Raw genomic sequence first — 17,526 nt, forward strand, 5'->3', positions numbered from 1 at the left:
CTGCAGCACTGAGCGTGCAAAATGGCTATCCCTCCTGACCTCAGAATCCAAACAATAATGTTTGACAAAAGTATGGAGGGATGCCCAAGTAGCAGCCTTGCAGATGTCAACCACAGGAACACCCCTAGCCAAAGCTGATGAAGCAGCCTTAACTCTGGTTGAATGAGCTCGAAGCCCCACAGGTGGTTCTTTCTTCACTAAGGAATAACAAAGATACAGAGAATGACCCACGTGGACCCGGTTCTATTGTGGACTGCTCTGCCTTTCCTCTTCCCCACGTATCCAACGAAGAGCTGATCGTCTTGCCTGAACTTCCTCGTCCTGTCGACAAAGAAGCTCAATGCTCTTTGTGGATCCAATCGGTGGAGCCTCTCTTCCCCCTTGGATGGATGAGGCGGAGAGTAAAAGGAAGAGAGAGTAATAGACTGCCCCAAGTGAAAGGGTGTAACAACCTTCGGGAGGAAAGCCGCCTTGGTCCTTAACACCACTTTGTCTCTAAAGAAAGAAAGGTATAGAGACTCTACACTAAGAGCCTCAAGCTCACTCACTCTCCTGGCCGATGTTAGGGCTACCAAAAATACAGTCTTTAAGACCAGCAAACGCAAAGAACAAGAGTGCATCGGCTCAAATGGCGATCCCATTAGGAATGTCAATACTAAATTAAGATCCCACTGTGGCATAACAAACGGAGTAGGTGGAAACCTATTAGTGAGACCCTTAACGAACTTCAAAACAAGTGGAGATTTAAACAAGGAGGGTTGATCTGGGAGGCACAGAAAAGCCGACAGTGCTGATAAATAGCCCTTAACTGTGGCAACTGCACAACCTTTCTGTGCCAAGGAAAGAGCAAACAATAATATGTCAGACAAGTGAGCCTTTAAGGGATTAATTTGGTTCTCTCCACACCAACCTACAAATCTAGCCCACCTGCTTCCATAGATCGATTTGGTGGAGTGTCGCCTGGCCGATAAAATAACATCCACCACTTCCGGCGGGAGAGAAAAAGCACTCAGATTGCCCCGTTTAATCTCCAGGCATGAAGGTGCAGACTCTGGAGGTGGGGGTGTAGAATCTGCCCCTGCGACTGCGAGAGGAGGTCTACCCTGTAAGGGAGACGGAGCGGAGGGCGCAGAGAGAGTTGGAGAAGGTCCGAATACCACACCCTTCTCAGTCAATTCGAGGCTATCAAGATGACCTGGGCCCGTCTTGGCGGATCTTCCTCAAAACTCGAGGAATTAGGGGTATGGGAGGAAACGCGTAAAGCAACTGACCCTTCCAGGACATCTGAAACGCGCCCCCCAAAGCTCCTTGCACCGGATACTGGAGGCTGCAAAACAACGGGGACTGCGCGTTCTCCTGAGTAGCTAACAGATCTATCCTCGGACACCCCCACATCTGGAAGATGTGAAGAACCAGATCCGGATGAAGACGGCACTCGTGGTCGACCGAGATGCATCGACTGAGAACATCCGCACGTACATTCAGAACCCCGGCCAAATGATTTGCTACCAAGCAAATCTTGTGGTCCTGAAGCCAGGACCAGAGTCGAAGAGCTTTCCTGCAGAGAAGATATGACCCCACTCCTCCCTGCTTGTTTATATACCACATCGCGGTAGTGTGGTCCTTCAGGACCTGGACTGACTGACCGCGAAGGGAAGGGAGAAAGGCCTTGAGTGCCAGATGTACAGCCCGCAACTCCAACAGATTGGTGTGAAACCTCTGTTCCACTGGAGACCAAAGGCCTTTGATCTCCAGGTCCCCCAGGTGAGCTCCCGACCCTAGAGTGGAAGCATCCGTTACAACTGTGGCCATTGGCGGAAGCAGCGAGAATGGCCTTCCTTGTGAGAGGTTGCCGACCGCAGCTCACCACTGAAGATCCACAGCAGTGTCTCTGAAGATCCTGATCGAATCCTCAAGATCTCCTTTGTGCTGAAACCACTGCCTGCGGACGCACCACTGAAGAGCCCTCATGTGCCAGTATGCATGAGTGACCAGCAGTATGCAAGAAGCAAAAAGACCGAGCAGACGTAGGACCTTGAGGACTGGAACTACCGCTCCATTTCGAAACATCGGAATCAACGCCTGAATGTCCTGAACCCGCTGGGGCGGAGGAAAAGCCCGATTCAATGTCGTGTCCAGTACTGCCTCTATGAACAGGAGGCGTTGTGAGGGCTCCAGGTGAGATTTGGGCACATTAATCGAAAAACCCAGGTCGAACAACAACTGAGTTGTCGACTGCAGTTGACGCCGCACGAGCCCTGGAGTCTTGGCTTTGATCAACCAATCGTCCAGATAGAGAAACACCGCTATTCCTCTTCTTCTGAGCTCTGCCGCAACCACCGCCATCACCTTTGTGAAGACTCGAGGTGCTGAAGTAAGACCAAACGGGAGGACCGCAAACTGATAATGCTGCGACCCCACCACAAACCGGAGATACTTCCTGTGCGATTTGAGGATCGGAATATGGAAGTACGCATCCTGCAAATTGACAGACACCATTCAATCTCCTTTGTTCAACGCCAAAAGAACCTGTGATAGGGTCAGCATCTTTAACTTTTCCTGCTTGAGGAACCAATTCAAAATCCTCAGGTCCAGGATTGGTCTCAACCGACCATCATTTTTGGGGATCAGGAAGTATCTTGAATAACAGCCCTGACCCCTCTCCTGATCCGGAACCAACTCCACTGCGCCCTTTGACAATAGGGATAACACCTCCTGTTGTAGTAACAGAAGATGGTCGTCCGAACAGAAGGATAGGCGGGGAGGGGAGGGAGGAGGGAACTCCCGAAAGGGAAGAGAATACCCCTTCTTCACAATGTCGATGACCCAAGAGTCTGATGTTATAAACTCCCACATGGGAAGAAATCGGGCAACTCTCCCCCTACCGGAGACACGTGAGCAGGGAGTGGTGGAGGAATAAGGCTGCTTTCCCTGCTGCACCCCTCCTGAGGAAGAGGCAGAGTGCTGCTGGGTGGCCCCTCTAGTACGTACTCTACCCCTGCCTCTGAAGGATCTGTAAGGCAGGGGTCCTGCAGATTGCTGTGGCGCCTGGAACCTGCCACGAAAGGAGGAGCCACGACCAAAACCTCTAAACTTTATAAAGGATCTAAAGGTAGAGGAAGTGGCTGCTTGAAGTCCCAACGACCTCGCTGTGGCTCTGCTCTCTTTGAAACATTCAAGTGCAGAGTCTGCTTTTGTCCCAAAGAGTTTTTCTCCGTCAAAAGGCAGGTCCAGGAGAGTAGCCTGCACATCTGAGGAGAAACCTGATGAACGCAGCCAAGCCTGACGCCTCATCACTATGGATGTACCCATAGCTCTTGCCACAGAGTCCGAGGTGTCCAACCCAGACTGAATCACCTGGGTCGCTACCGCCTGAGCGTCCGTTAATAGATGCAACACCTCCTGTGGCAATTCAGGATGACCCTTAGCCTCCTCCATAAGGGCATGAATATAACGCCCCAAAATGCAAGTTGCATTGGTCGACTTCAAGGCCACGCTGCACGAAGGAAAGGCCTTCTTTGCTGCCTGGTCCATCTTCTTAGACTCCCTGTCCGCAGGGGTCCCCGGGAACGAACCAGGAGCTGATCGAGAGGAGCACGATGCCTGAACAACCAAACTCTCCGGAGTCCGGGTCACCTGGAGCCGCACAATAGCGTCTCGCTACCGTCCTGTTGACGGCTGTTGAAGTCACTGGCTTCCTCCAGATATCTTTAATGGGGTCCAAGAGAGCCTCATTGAAGGTCAAGAGAGGCTCCGCCACTACATAAGCCGGATGCAGCACTTCAGTCAGAAGGTTTCTTTTCACCTCCACAGCAGGAAGAGGAAGGTCCAAAAAGTATGCAGCCTTCCTTATTACCACATGAAATTATGCAGCTTCCTCAGTATACTCCCCTGGGGAAGCCAAATCCCATTCAGGGGAAGTGTCAATGCCACTTGCCGTGTCCAAGCCTTGGAAATCACCTGAAGGCTCTAAAATCTCGCCTTCCTCCAAATGCTGTCTGCTGTATTCCTCTTCTTCCAGGAGGCGTAATGCTAATCTCCAGAAGGAAGAAATGGCATAAAGGGTGTCGGCTTGTAAGGAGCCGGAGCACCCAAGTTAAAAGCCAAAGGGCCTGACGGACCCGCATGTCCTCCAACAGGAGCCATGGTGGAAAAGATATTGAACATTGCATTTAAAAATGCAGCGGGATCCATACCCGGCGCCGGGCAGCCTGCGGAACCGGCGCCGGCATAGAGGCCAATGATGGACCAGGCATCTCCTGCTCCGGAGAAGCCGCCGGCTCCTGATGAGGCTCGACTTCAAACACCGACAAGGGTGAAGTCGGAGAAGCCGGAGTCATTGGAGGTGGAGGAGTGATGGTCGGGCTAACCTCCCATGTCGGTCGGCGCCAAGCTGACGGAGATCTGGATCTGGACCTGGATCGGCCCTTGCTCGATCGGCACCGAGACTCGTGACGACGCCGAGAGTCCCCGTAGCGTTGATGAGTCTTTGAAGATTTCAAAGAAGACTCTCTACAATGACGCCTTTCCTTCCTTTTCTTGGAACGGGCCAGGAATAATTTCGCCTCTCTCTCCTTAAGTGCCTTAGGGTTCATGAGTTGACACGAACCGCATGACTCGACCTCATGGTCGGAACTAAGGCACCATAAACAATTTTCATGGCGGTCAGTGACCGACATCCGACCCCCACACTGGTTACAAGGCTTAAAGCCAGATTTCTTGGCTGAGACATAGTAACACCGAAGTGCAACTGTAGCTCCCTGTTAGCCTCGAAGAAAAACCGTTAATCGAAGTTACAGAAAAAAGGGAACTGACGTCTGCACGTCGATGAGGGCTTATTATTGCCTGGATGACGTCATACGGCGTCGTGTGAAGTCGGGCAATTGTGGCGTCATTGTCGACGTGCAGAGCTAGAAGAAAAATTTCTGTTGAAGCTAGCGCGTGGAGGAGAATTCTTTAGGTGAGGAATCCACAGGTAGGTGTATCCATCAGAACCAATATTTACTTTTATCAACAAAAAATTGAGCCTTTACATGTCTTCCTTTGCATTTAAAAATGTTTCGTATCAGTTTCATAATTATGACGAAATGAAAGAGACAAAATAATTTGTCCATAAAGTATCTAAATGGTCAAATATGCTACAGGACCATGTACAGGAACGTAGTTTGGTCAGTAAAACTGGAGGGGCATGAGCTTTGTATTTTCATACATAGTATACAATGTTATAGTACATTATACAACAAGCAGGGTGCGTGAGAGGGTCCTAAGGGGCAGTGAAAATGGAGAAGAATGCAGATTGATAGGAGTACTAAGTGAGAGAAAAGACAATATTGTGTATAAAAAATTTAAAGAAAAAAGCAACATTATCCAGGACTTTCAAAACAACGAGGGAGAGTGTGTGAGCGTTTTTATCTGTGTGTAAGTAAAAACACCTGGATAAATCCAACAGGCACCGCACCATACCCGGTTGAAAGCACCTGTACCCAACTATTTATCAGAAGATACATTTATAAGGGGGTGTAACACTCCCACACCCCAGGCTACGCTCCTGACCATATTACATGTTACAAAGTCAGAAACTCAGCCATCATATGTGCAACTGCTGTCATTCAATGACTTACTCCTCTAAGGAAAAATTACTGCATTAAAAAATATATATAAATTTGATTTAAAAGCAATCACAGACATGGTGGTTTGCTGACTAGCAATCCAAATGAGTTGCAAACTACGTCCTACCTCATTAATATTCATGAGTTAGGTTAATTTGCAACCCACTAGGAATTGCTATTAAAAAGTACAAAGGTTTCCTACCTAAGAAATTGTCATTTCTTGATTGCAATTTGGTAAAAATTGCAATTTGGAAATCATAATTTCTAATTTTTGTACCAATGGCCTATAATAATATATACTCATTTCTGAACAAAAGGTGCCATCATTGTAAAATTGTAGTCAAAAATACCTAGTATAAACTTCCACACAAACACCTTTCACATTTTAATCTAGTCTGATGCATCTAATTTACATGTACATCGGTTTGCCATCAGGTCATCAACCTTGGCTATTGTGAGCTTGATGTTAGCTTATATAAGGCATCTGCCATTTTGCCCTGTCATACAAGATACATTTTTTCTTTAATCAGATACCATTTCATCCACTTTCTCTACATCTGCTGTAAGATCAAAATGTATTGCTCACATTTTCCGTGACAGCCGCACCATTCAGTTACCTTTCATTGCTGGATAACGGTCTGATATGTACTCAATGCATCTTTCTTGACTCACCACCTTCATCTGGCAGCACCTTTTAACCTTGTATCTGCACAAGTCTTAAAACTCTCCATTTCCTGCTATTTTTATATGATTTTCCCATGGTGACTGCTCATAGGATAGGTTCTGTCAACCTGTGGGTGCAGTCTGCTTTTTGGATGATTTAGCCAGGGTTAATCTTGTTGTGTGACTGGGCAGAAACAACAATGCTCCGCATCTCATGCCCCATTTCAGTGGGAATTACCACTACAACTAAAATCAAGATTGTCCATTTTAAGACGGTCTGGCGAATGTATCATGCATCAAGCAATATCCTAGGAAGAACTGCCCTGTTACCAAAGCATATCTGTTTTCTACACATGTATCTTTGGTATATGAATCCCTATTTATAGAAACTACATTTATCTGTTTGTATTTGTTAAGCAGATTCATGTGATAGGATAAAAGTTGTACCTAAAGCATGAGGATATTGTACTGAAGCAGCTGTTCCCTTTTCTTGCACTGCTAAACATTTGTATTAGGCTGTCTAATTGATGTATGGTACATTTTATGTTTGTTTTATTTTTTTAATTAAAATGACAGTATTTGTTAGAGCTGACAGCCTTTGGGTGGTCTTCCCCCAACGTTTTGCTTGCTTTATTTGCATTTTTGCTATTTCTTTTTATTGGCCTTAGGACTCTGAGCACATTACCACTGCTGACCGATGCTAAAGTTCATGTGCTCTCTCCCTAAACATGGTTTGATTGGTTTATACCTAATTGACATATTTAATATACTTATAAGTCCCTAGTAAAGTGCAGTAAATGACCTGTAAATTACATGCTATTAGTGGCCTGCAGCACCCACTTAAGTAGCACTTTAAAACATGTCACAGGCTTGCCACTGCAGTGTTGCTCTGCCATATCGACTTGGCATTTAAAACCTATTGCCAAGCCTTAAACTCTCCTTCTGTTACATATGCGTCTCCCCTAAGGTAGGCCCTAGGTAGCCCATAGGGCAGGCTGCTGTGTAATTTAAAGGAAGGACGTATACCTTTAAGTTTTACATGTCCTGGTAGTGAAAAACTCCCGAATTCATTGTTCACTACTGTGAAACCTACCCCTCTAATATGATAACATTGGGGAGTCCTTATTGCATCTAATAAGCTGTAATTACTGATTAGGAAGGCATTGACCCCTGTCACGTGTAGTACCTATGGAACTGGAATGATAAATCAGACTTTACCATTGAAGAGGATTTAATGTAACAATTTTGAAAATGCCACTTTTAGAAAGAAGGCAGTTTCCTGCTCTTAGCTCTGTGTGTCTACAACCTGTCTCCAATAAACATCTGCGGTACAGTGACGGCTGGGCTTAGGCATTCCTTCTAGACAGCTATGCTCAAAGGGGACTCAGGTGTGGCTGATGGACTATCAATATACTGATGTGGCATCCTGGGCAGGTTGGGAGGGAGGAGCTGGCTACACCTGAACAGGCTGAATATTGTGTGTCGTGCCCCCACACAAAGGACTGCATAAGTGACCCCCACGTAATGAGTCTGGAGCCAGGGCAGTAAGGGAGGATCACTGTGCCCTTGAAAGCCCTTCTTTAAAGTCTCCCCCATTTCAAAGGCACCAGTGGGTCTAAGATCTTGACTTCTGACCCTATCAACTTCTGGACCTGTTGATACTTTGCCAGGAAGAAGGACTGCTGTGCTGCTACAACAATTGCTTGCTGGATTCTTGCTCTTGAAGAACTGCTTTCTTGCTGTGATGACCTGCTGCCCTCCTTGCCTAGGTAAGAAGGACTGGTCCCACAACACTTGAACTCAGAACCAGAGTGACTCCAAGGGCTTGCCTTCTGTTCTTCTGAAGTCCTAGGGACACTCAGCTCAACACCCACAGCATCTGAACTCTGCCATCTGCGAGTCTTTCCCTGCCAAGTGGTGCCAATCCAGCTCTGGACCCTATGGTGTAGGTATAAAGTGCTGCTCCAGTCCAAAATCGATGCTGTTGTGCCACTCAGAGCCAGCTCATCTCCATCAACACTGATGCATTGCCACTGCTGCGAGGATCCAGGACACTGCATTACTGTTGATGCCAGAGCATCGCCGCTGTTGCAAGGATCAGGAACACCACTTTGCTAACTGCGCAACACATTGCCTCCTGGTGCATCCCCAGCTTTGCTTGGCTCAGAGCCGACGCATCGCCTACATCTTCAGGATAGATGCCAATGCATTGCCTCCTCTAATCCTCGTATCTTGTTCTCGATGACGCAACTCCAAACCAAGGTGCTATTTAAGCGGGTCAAGGTTGATCCCTGTATCCGACCCTGTCTCCATCATGGTCAGCCTAACGTTTCAAATTTGACTCAGTTTAGCGTGACCAGATAGCCTCGGTTGGTGCTTTATGCTTCTAAGCACTACAATTAAGTTTATTAAAAATTCATATTGCAACTTCTATTTATTGGATTTGTATGGTTTTGGTCTTGTTTTGTTCATTATTTCAAGCAGCTCTATTCTTCTAACTAAGTGTGGTATCTGTTTGTGTGGTGTTTTCACTGTTTTACTGCTTGAAGTATTGCACAAATACTTAACGCTTTGGCTCTTAAGTTATGCCTAACTTCTCTGTGCCAAGCTACAATGGGGTGAGAACAGGTTAATTTAGGGTGTTTTGGCTACTTACACCGACTAGGATTGTGGTTCCTGCTTGGACAGGGTGCATATCTTTATCAACCAGAAACCCAATTCTAATATTTTTCCATTTAAAAACAAATATGAACCTTGAATGAAGAACCCAATGTTTAAAAAAAACTAGAAATTAATGTAATTGTCAACAAGTTCCTACCATAATAAATAACTATGCATTCCATTCATTATCTTTACCTACCTTTTACCACAGGGATGGAGGACACCGTAATTCTTCCCTCATCTGCATTTTAGTTTTCTGTTCCTCACTTTTAGGTGTTTCTGACAGACAGCTCCAGCAGTCTTTTGGCTATTAGACCTACTGTAGCCAGTATGTATTTAAAGTGGACTTTGTTGTACCCTTTGCTCATTATTCGATGGCTTCCTTGTCTATCATGGGTCATTGTTCCTGAATTGATGGTTTTTGTCCCCATTCTTGTGTGTGTCCCACTAAGGAATAATTTTGTTTTTTTGTGTTTTGTTTGAATGAGTTGTATCCTGCCATTGCTGATGGGAAGGGACTATTTTGACCATTTCATTATTGTACTTTTGGGACTCCATTGGTATGCATTGCTTTAATTGATACTTTACCTGTTCCATACTTTCCAGCTTTGTTTTTCAGTTATCCTTTTTTACTTTTTGAGACGCTCCAATGGCAGCACACTGTTACCAGGCCCCTTCTATTTGCAAAGCCTTCCTCTTCACTCCTCCCCCCACCCCCACAGCACCACCCGGTACCCTTCCACTTACAATTTTTCTTTGTTATTTTGGTGAGGCCCCGCCAATTGGATACTGCTACTGGGAAAACCTGCAATCTAATCACTTGTTGTAATTCAACCATATTATTAGAGTAACTCTGCTTGATTTGTAATGACATTAAAAATGAAACTCCTTTGTCACTGGCGAAAAGAAGAATGAAGGGCATATTGGTTATTGTGCACCTGAATTTTTATGAAATGTTTTCTCAGATTAGCTATCTGTATATTGTTCACCATTTATTTTTAATACAATAAATTAAACCAATATGTCTTTACTAATTTTTCCTTAAAATTTATTTATGAAATAACACATCTGATTGACTTATTTTTCTTCATTAAAACCAGTTAATTTGAGAAATTATATATTCAAAGTATTTCTTTGTTTTCAGAGATTTGCTAAAATCTTTTCTCAATTTATTTCCCCACTCTTTGAAACAGGTGGGAAGTCGGATGGTAATAATCGCTGGTGGGATACTGATGCTTCTAATGGGCGTCTTTAGTAAGATTGGAGCTGTATTTGCCACAATTCCGACGCCTGTGATCGGAGGAATGTTTCTGGTGATGTTCGGCGTCATTGCTGCTGTTGGAATTTCTAATCTGCAGGTATATATTTGGGCTTAAGGTTTCACAGGTAATCAGTCAATATTTATAGTTGCACTGGTTTGTAGTAAATTGTGTGTGTGTGCTGTGTGTGTTGGAATGTTTGTAGGTATGCTCCCACAAATCACTGAAAAAAACAAAGGTTAAAACCTTATAATTAGGTGGGATAAAAAAATCAGTTTTTGTTAAAAAAACAATTTAAAAAAAAGTTTGAAATTCACTGAAAAAAAACCAAAGGTTAAACTAACATTATAGTCAGGTGAATATCTCAATGTTTGGAACTAAAAAAATATACAAATTCACTAGTTATATTTAGCAGTGATAACTTTAACGTTCGCCCTCATCATCCACTGCTGATGACCTTACATGTTACATCATCCATGACATGTTCTATGACATTGTTCATGATATCACTGGTGACATGATACAATGAGTGTGTTAGATTTATAAATTATGAAGTGGCAAATAACTATAATATTACTTCTCTACCAAATTGTGTCCAACTTGGGTCCAGCTAATGGGTGTGATGTTTATCAAACACATGCTGCTAATGCATCATAGGTATGTAGAGGTATTGAACATGTTATAAATCTTTGTATTGAAGAGTAATTCTGCGTGCAGATGACAGTGGACTATTTGTGTCCAGCATGTTTTACACAAGTGTTTTAGTTCTGCAGCAAAAGTTTCCAATAGTGCAAAGATTGTATATAGCTGATACTAAGTATTGTGAGCAGCCTAGAGTTTTTAAACAGAATAGACATAGCACGTCAAGTTCAACATAAGATAGAAGACTGTGTGAACCAGGTACTAACCCACGTACATGTGCTTGTTTAGCTTCAAAAGATGGGCTGTCTGTAAAGTTTTCACTACAGTATGAAGGCTGTAGGTAGCATAACTTTGGGTATTTTTTAATGAATAGTATCTCTTTGGAAAACTTTAGCATAGAATGAAAACTGTTCTTAGTAGGTATTTTTTAAATAATTTGTGGTGTATTTCCCATGAGAGTTTCATTGTCTGCAAACAGTGTCGTGCAGAGTAAAGTCTCTCCAGAGAGGCTGTTTACAGTACCCACTTTTTACTTTTGGTGACTGTGAAGGGTTTGATACAGGTAAAGGCTATCTGTAGTGGGGCATTAGTTATGTAACAGATGTTGAGTATCTGGAGGAACTTGGTGGTCTCTGAACAGCTGTATACAGATTGGACACAGTGTGCAGTAGGGGTCTATCTGTGGTTGATTTTTAATGTGAACTCTGCTACACCTGAAGCGTATAATATAGACCTCGGATTTGTATGTGTGATGGCATTAGTGATGCTTCATATTATTCTGAGCTATATTGTACTTGCTTTCAGACCTCTAATGCCATACTCTTTTATAGAGTAATGTGTGCAAATTTGGATGATGTCATCAATAATGTCATTTTAGATTCATCAGTGATGTCACAAATGATGTCATAGAACATGTCATAAATGATGTAATATGTGAGGTCCTAAGCAGTGCATGGCAGGGCGCAAATTATAGTTACCTTTGCTAAAAGATAACTGGTGAATTTCTAAGTTTTTTATTTTAGTCCAAAACATTTGTGTTCTCACCAAGATAGGATATTCACCTAACTATAATGTCACTTTAACCTTTTGTTTTTTTCAGTGAATTTCTATGTTGTTTTTTTAAAAATAAAAACAGATCGTTTTATCACACCTAACTATAATGTTATTTTAATCTCTGTTTTTTCAGTGAATTTTTAAAGTTTCTTTTAAACAAAATCAGATCTCTTCATCAGACCTGACTATAAAGTTACTCTAACCTTTGGTTCTTTCAGTGAATTTCTATGTTGTTTTTTAAAAACAAAAACAGATCTTTTTATCACACCTAACTATAATTTTACTTTAACATTTGTTTTTCTCAGTGAATTTTTTTTAACCTTTGGTTATTTCAGTGAGTTTCTATGGTTTTTTAACATGAAGTAATATTTTATTACCATACGTAAAGCCAACCATCCACCGCACACAGCCTTTGGTTGTGCGTGCTGTGGGGTTAGCTGCATGGCCTGACTTGCAGCCCGGCCATATGTCCATCTCTCCGCAGGCAGCCAACCCCATGCTGCTCATGGCCTTTGGCTGTGCGCAGTGGGTATTGGTCAAAGGGCTTGGCCCGCCATCAAGCTGTATGGCCAAACCCCAGCAGGCTGCCAACCCTATGTCAGGCACAGCCTTTGGCGTGTGGCGCATTGGGTTGGCCTTCCCAGCCCGGGACCTCATTCACCGGCGCCACAACATATATATTAAGGCAGGCAGCCCTTCTAAGCCTTAGAAGGCCCCAGGGACCCCATCCCTTGGGACAAAATACAATTAAACATGCAGCTCACCTCTCTGGGCCTTCTTGGGTTTCAGGGACCCGTCCCGGGACAAAATTCTAAGGAGAGGGGACATGCCGCCCAAGAAAAACTGCACATTACAGCATTTCTGACTTTGAAGGGAGCAATCATTCCCTGAACACAAAAAGGAAGAGAAAAAGTGAAGAACACTTAGCATGGTCTGAATATTGATTGTTGCCCTTGCTCACCACCAGACCACAGTCAGAAACCAGATACATCTACAATCCCAATGAGTTTGCGTTTAGCTGACACCACTAAAGTAAAATAGTACCGAAACCAGTAAAGTTGGAAATGCACCATCATAGTCCTGTTTCCAGTCTATAGTATCTTTTCAATCTCAGCATATTCCTCAGTTAAATCAGTCTAAATTGGCCATTAGTAGTCGGATTGGCTGCCAAGAGTCCTCATGGTAATGGTATAAATACATTTTAATGATTGCCAATATCTCTATATTTTTGGATCACAGGAGTGCCTGTTTATCATTGATACTGGCTACAGCTGCATTAAACACCCTCTCTGACAAGGTCCTGGCTGATGTGCAACTAAACAAGTTTAGGCATACAAATGTTTTCTTACTTTGCTGGCAAAGCAAGGGAGCATCAAACTGACCATCTAGCAGCAATTCTTTCACAGTGTAACTAATTGACAGTAAATCAACTATAATTCCTGTGTATGTAATGAATTAGCTGTCAGCCTTTGAAGATGGAAAACATATAAAGTGTACATAGCTGCAAAGTTCCCCAGGTCTAAGAATGATGTGCTGCTCCACTCCAGGTTTTTTTCTTGAGTTCTGGGACTTGTAGTGCTGATTTAGAATGGAATAAACAAGACTACAAGTCCCAGAAACAAGACTGCAAGTCCCTGAATTCAAAGGAAAAAACATGAATCTGAACAACACATCATGCATGGAATTGGGAAAGTTGGCAGGGATGACTGTAGCAGAATTTGTATCAAAATGATTAGTTATCATTTGAGTACGCTCTTCACTGATTGGATTTTTTTATGTAGATCAGAGAGTGTATTTTTACAGTCAAACAAGAATTTGATATTTCTAACACCAGTACAAAGGTAGTACCGGTAAAAGATAGCTGTGTATCAAGCCTGCTATTTAAATTTCCTTTAGAGCTCCTATACCAGTCAGTGAGGCTTTGGATATCATGTACGATTTTATTTCTTTTATTGAGACCTTGAATGAGGTTACCTGCTGCATTCTGAGCTTTAAGAGATAACAATACTAACCAAATTATGCATACATAGCCTTAGTCAATACAATCATTGACTGGAGATTATGTATATAACTCCTCCGTAAATCCTTATTATGCAATCAATTATTTTGTTTAACCTTTGAAGATGGAGAAATATGCTTTGTAGCAGAGTTTACCAAAAGATCACCATAGACAGATTATTGTCTTGTATTACCCACATGTTCCTTACAGACTCTGACTACAATGAAGGCGTTGTGCCCTTCAATGAATTATATAAAGCTATCTACACATGTAATGTAGGTCAGTAACCAAGATGGCTAAGCTTCTTTCTGAAATCTAGTACATCTTGAGACCTGTACTGCCTAGAGAGGACAGAGGGGAGAACACCAATATGCTACTGGACTGGAAACAACTTTATGGACTGGGTAGGCTGCTGGATCTACAGTCCATCCAGCCCCAAAAGCTTTCATTGTAAGGGTGTTCCCCACACTTTTCCTGTATCCACACACAGCTTACTGATGCAGAAAAATAACATTCCTGTGTCATCAGTATGTAATCCAACTGGCAGGCAATAGGGGTGACGGGACACATTGTTGATGTGAGCTGTGACTGAAATTCCACACTGCCTAAATAGAAACATCCACAAGAAGAAACACTTTTTCTCCTCAAGTAAAAATAGACTCACATTTGAGAATTTGGTCTGAACAGCAAGTGAAACCTTCAGAAAGAACAAGGCAACAACATATTTTTCATCCAGCTTTTACAGTGAACAAAGACCACTCCAGAAAGTTGTATAGTACGATCCCCAAAATTGCCAACCGGTTTAAAAGATCTTCCTAGTGCTCCACCAATTATCTGGCATTAAAGTTCTCTGCTGTAGGGCCCTTGAACACCCGTGACCTCAGGCGAGAGGGTCTACAGCAGGCTTGCAGGTCTCTTACAGGAGACTGTTTTTACAGTCCAGGGATAGGTACTGATCAGGCACAGATTCAGGCAAACAATTAAATTCTTCTGGTATTTCCAACTCCAGACAGAAATATTAACATTAATATTATCAGCAAGCAGAAGTCTTTGTCCTTCATCTATTTCTTCCTATGCAGACTTCAAAGAGCAGAGTGCTCTGAACAGGATTTTCAAGGGTGCCAGCTAGCATGCAAATAGTAGACATTTCTAAATTAATTCTGAGCTGCCCCTTGAGTGCTTCTCTAGCTTTGTCAGCAGCTTGATGTTGATAGCAGTGGCGTAGTGAAACTGGAAGGGGTCCCTCTGCACAGAACATGGAGGGGACCCCCCTGCGGGTACACTCAGGTCCAGTGCTGTGCTGAGGGGGCCTTCTGGAGCTCGGTGCCCCCCCCAAACCACTGGGGCTGTAGGGTCCTTTGTTACACCCCTGTGACAGATGTATCAAACAAGTCGGAGGAGAGCTCACCCTTAATCTCTCTATTGTTCAGGAAGCGTTTGAAGCGGGGAGGAGAAGATGACACTGTCAGGCCCATCAGCATAGCTTAACTAGTTCTAGTCCAAAGGTGTGATTAGCTCAATTTGCTCTTGGCTCGCTAAAGTATATAATATTCATTCCCCATAACTTTGGAAAAAATTGACATTTTAAATCATTTTTTTAAAGTTTTTAACGTGACTAGTTTTTGACATTGGCAAAGCCAGATCAGCTACAAATCATGACATGAGAGAGGGACAGTTTGGGAGGGCAACAAAAAAGTAAAATAAGAGGAACACAAAGAACATCTTTCTGGGCATTACCTTTGCATCACTGGGGGGAGGGGGATGTCTGTGCATGTGTGTGTGTGTCAGAATATCAGAATATGTATTTGTAGGTTAAGGGTATACCCAGTTTGGAAATAATGTTTTCCATCCTCAGTTTGCAGATATGAATTCCTCAAGAAATATATTTATTATTGGATTTTCCATTTTTTCTGGACTTACTATTCCCAACTGGGTCACCAAGAATACAAAACTCATGGAGACTGGTGAGTACAAATCTTCTTAGTGCTATATTTAGGGAACAAACATCTAGGCAGAGGAACAGATGAAAAGGACAGAACTTCATAGGAAGGTGCTCAAGAGATAACAAACATGTTATAACTAGCCCTGTTCATTTGCTAAAGCACCAACCCTTCTCTTTACTAATGTAATCACTGTGACAGGTGTGGGGTTTTGTAAATCAAATCTTTAAAAACATAATTTTAATTTATTATATTTAAAGGAATGAAATGTTTACTTTAAACTTAAGTGAATGCTATAGAATTGAAGAATGCCATAGCTTTTTTATTTTGTTTTACATTTAAATAAATTTAGTTTTCATTGATATTTAACATAAAATATTTATTTATTTAGTCTAATAAACGGTTTACATTTTCCCTATACTTTACCATAGGGAAATCTTCACCCCAGTGGGGAGGAATCTGCCTCCATGTGAAAAGTTAGTGGTAGTAACTTAACACTGTTAGCTTAATTGGGAATATAATATTAAATTAAGTTAAATATGATACATTAAAAGGAAATTATTTTTTAAAGATTTATTTTTTTTAAAGTCCCACCCAAAGTAAAATGTTTCTATATACCTATGTATTAGGAATTATAAAAAGTTATGTATATAAATATTTTAATTAATTTAGGTCTTTAATTTATAGTTATGGTTATTTTTAATTTTATACAGTTTATTAAACTATTTTACCATAAAAAATGTATTTATGATCTATATATATTTTGGTTAGCATTAAATTACATTTATATACATGTTTAAAAAGTTTAAATGAATCAATTTATTTTAACATTATTTGCTGTGGGGTTCTATTTGAAGTCCTTCCCAATATTTTCTAGGTGATGGTGTTGCAGTACCAATAGTTGGCCATGTGTGCTTCGGGATTTACTCCAAGGCTCTTTTTTAGCTGTAGTAAATTAGCACTCTTAAATGTGGCTTCACCTCTTGTTTCAGGGGGTGGAGACTTTGTAGTAAATTTACACTCGGAAATAGCCAATAATAATAGTAAATTTACTACAAAGTACAAGAGTAAATTTACAAGTTTGGATATATTTGTGTGTAAATTTACTTTTGTGAATAGACCTCTATGAGTCTGCAGTTTACTGCAGCAAGAAGTGCAAAATCTGAGTGACGACTACTCCTACATTCATTACTGGTAGGAATAATAACAAAGACATTTCTTAGATTTAGCTATGGTTCATCTCATGAGCTGTTTAACTACTTTTCTTTAACATGCTTTATAGGGATTGTCCAACTTGACCAAGTTATCCTCGTGCTACTCACTACTGGAATGTTTGTAGGAGGGTTCTTCGGTTTTATTCTGGACAACACCATTCCAGGTAATTCATTGCCATTGTTAATCTAGGATTTTCCATGCTTTCTGCACCTTTTGCACTTGTAGGACTATCACAAAACAACGGCTATTTCTGTGAAACATTCTTATTGCCTTCTCTCGTAAATGCCATATCCACTTGCAACTCTGCATCATAAAGTCTACAAAACAAATACACCACTCAGTTTTTCTGTTGAATCTGCAATAGCAGTGACTGATCAGCTAAGAGGATGGAAACGTGTTTTGGGTGTATTACTGATTATACCTGTGCATTTGAAATGGTATTTACAGATAAAGATAATTTGTTTGTGTTTGGAATTCATTCTTAG

At 42.1% G+C, this 17,526-nt stretch overlaps 1 protein-coding gene across 1 annotated transcript in view; it reads left to right on the top strand.

Annotated features, from left to right (window-relative positions):
- LOC138287493 (solute carrier family 23 member 1-like) overlaps positions 1-17,526 on the top strand; it is a 293,360-nt gene that overhangs the window by 254,413 nt on the left and 21,421 nt on the right. The window contains exons 9-11 of the mRNA XM_069227946.1: positions 10,127-10,291; positions 15,742-15,850; positions 17,109-17,204. Of these exons, the coding sequence (XP_069084047.1) occupies positions 10,127-10,291; positions 15,742-15,850; positions 17,109-17,204 (370 nt within the window). The remainder of the gene's footprint in view (positions 1-10,126; positions 10,292-15,741; positions 15,851-17,108; positions 17,205-17,526) is intronic.

The sequence above is a fragment of the Pleurodeles waltl genome, chromosome 4_1 (genome assembly GCF_031143425.1).
Source record: "Pleurodeles waltl isolate 20211129_DDA chromosome 4_1, aPleWal1.hap1.20221129, whole genome shotgun sequence".
NCBI lineage: Eukaryota > Metazoa > Chordata > Amphibia > Caudata > Salamandridae > Pleurodeles > Pleurodeles waltl.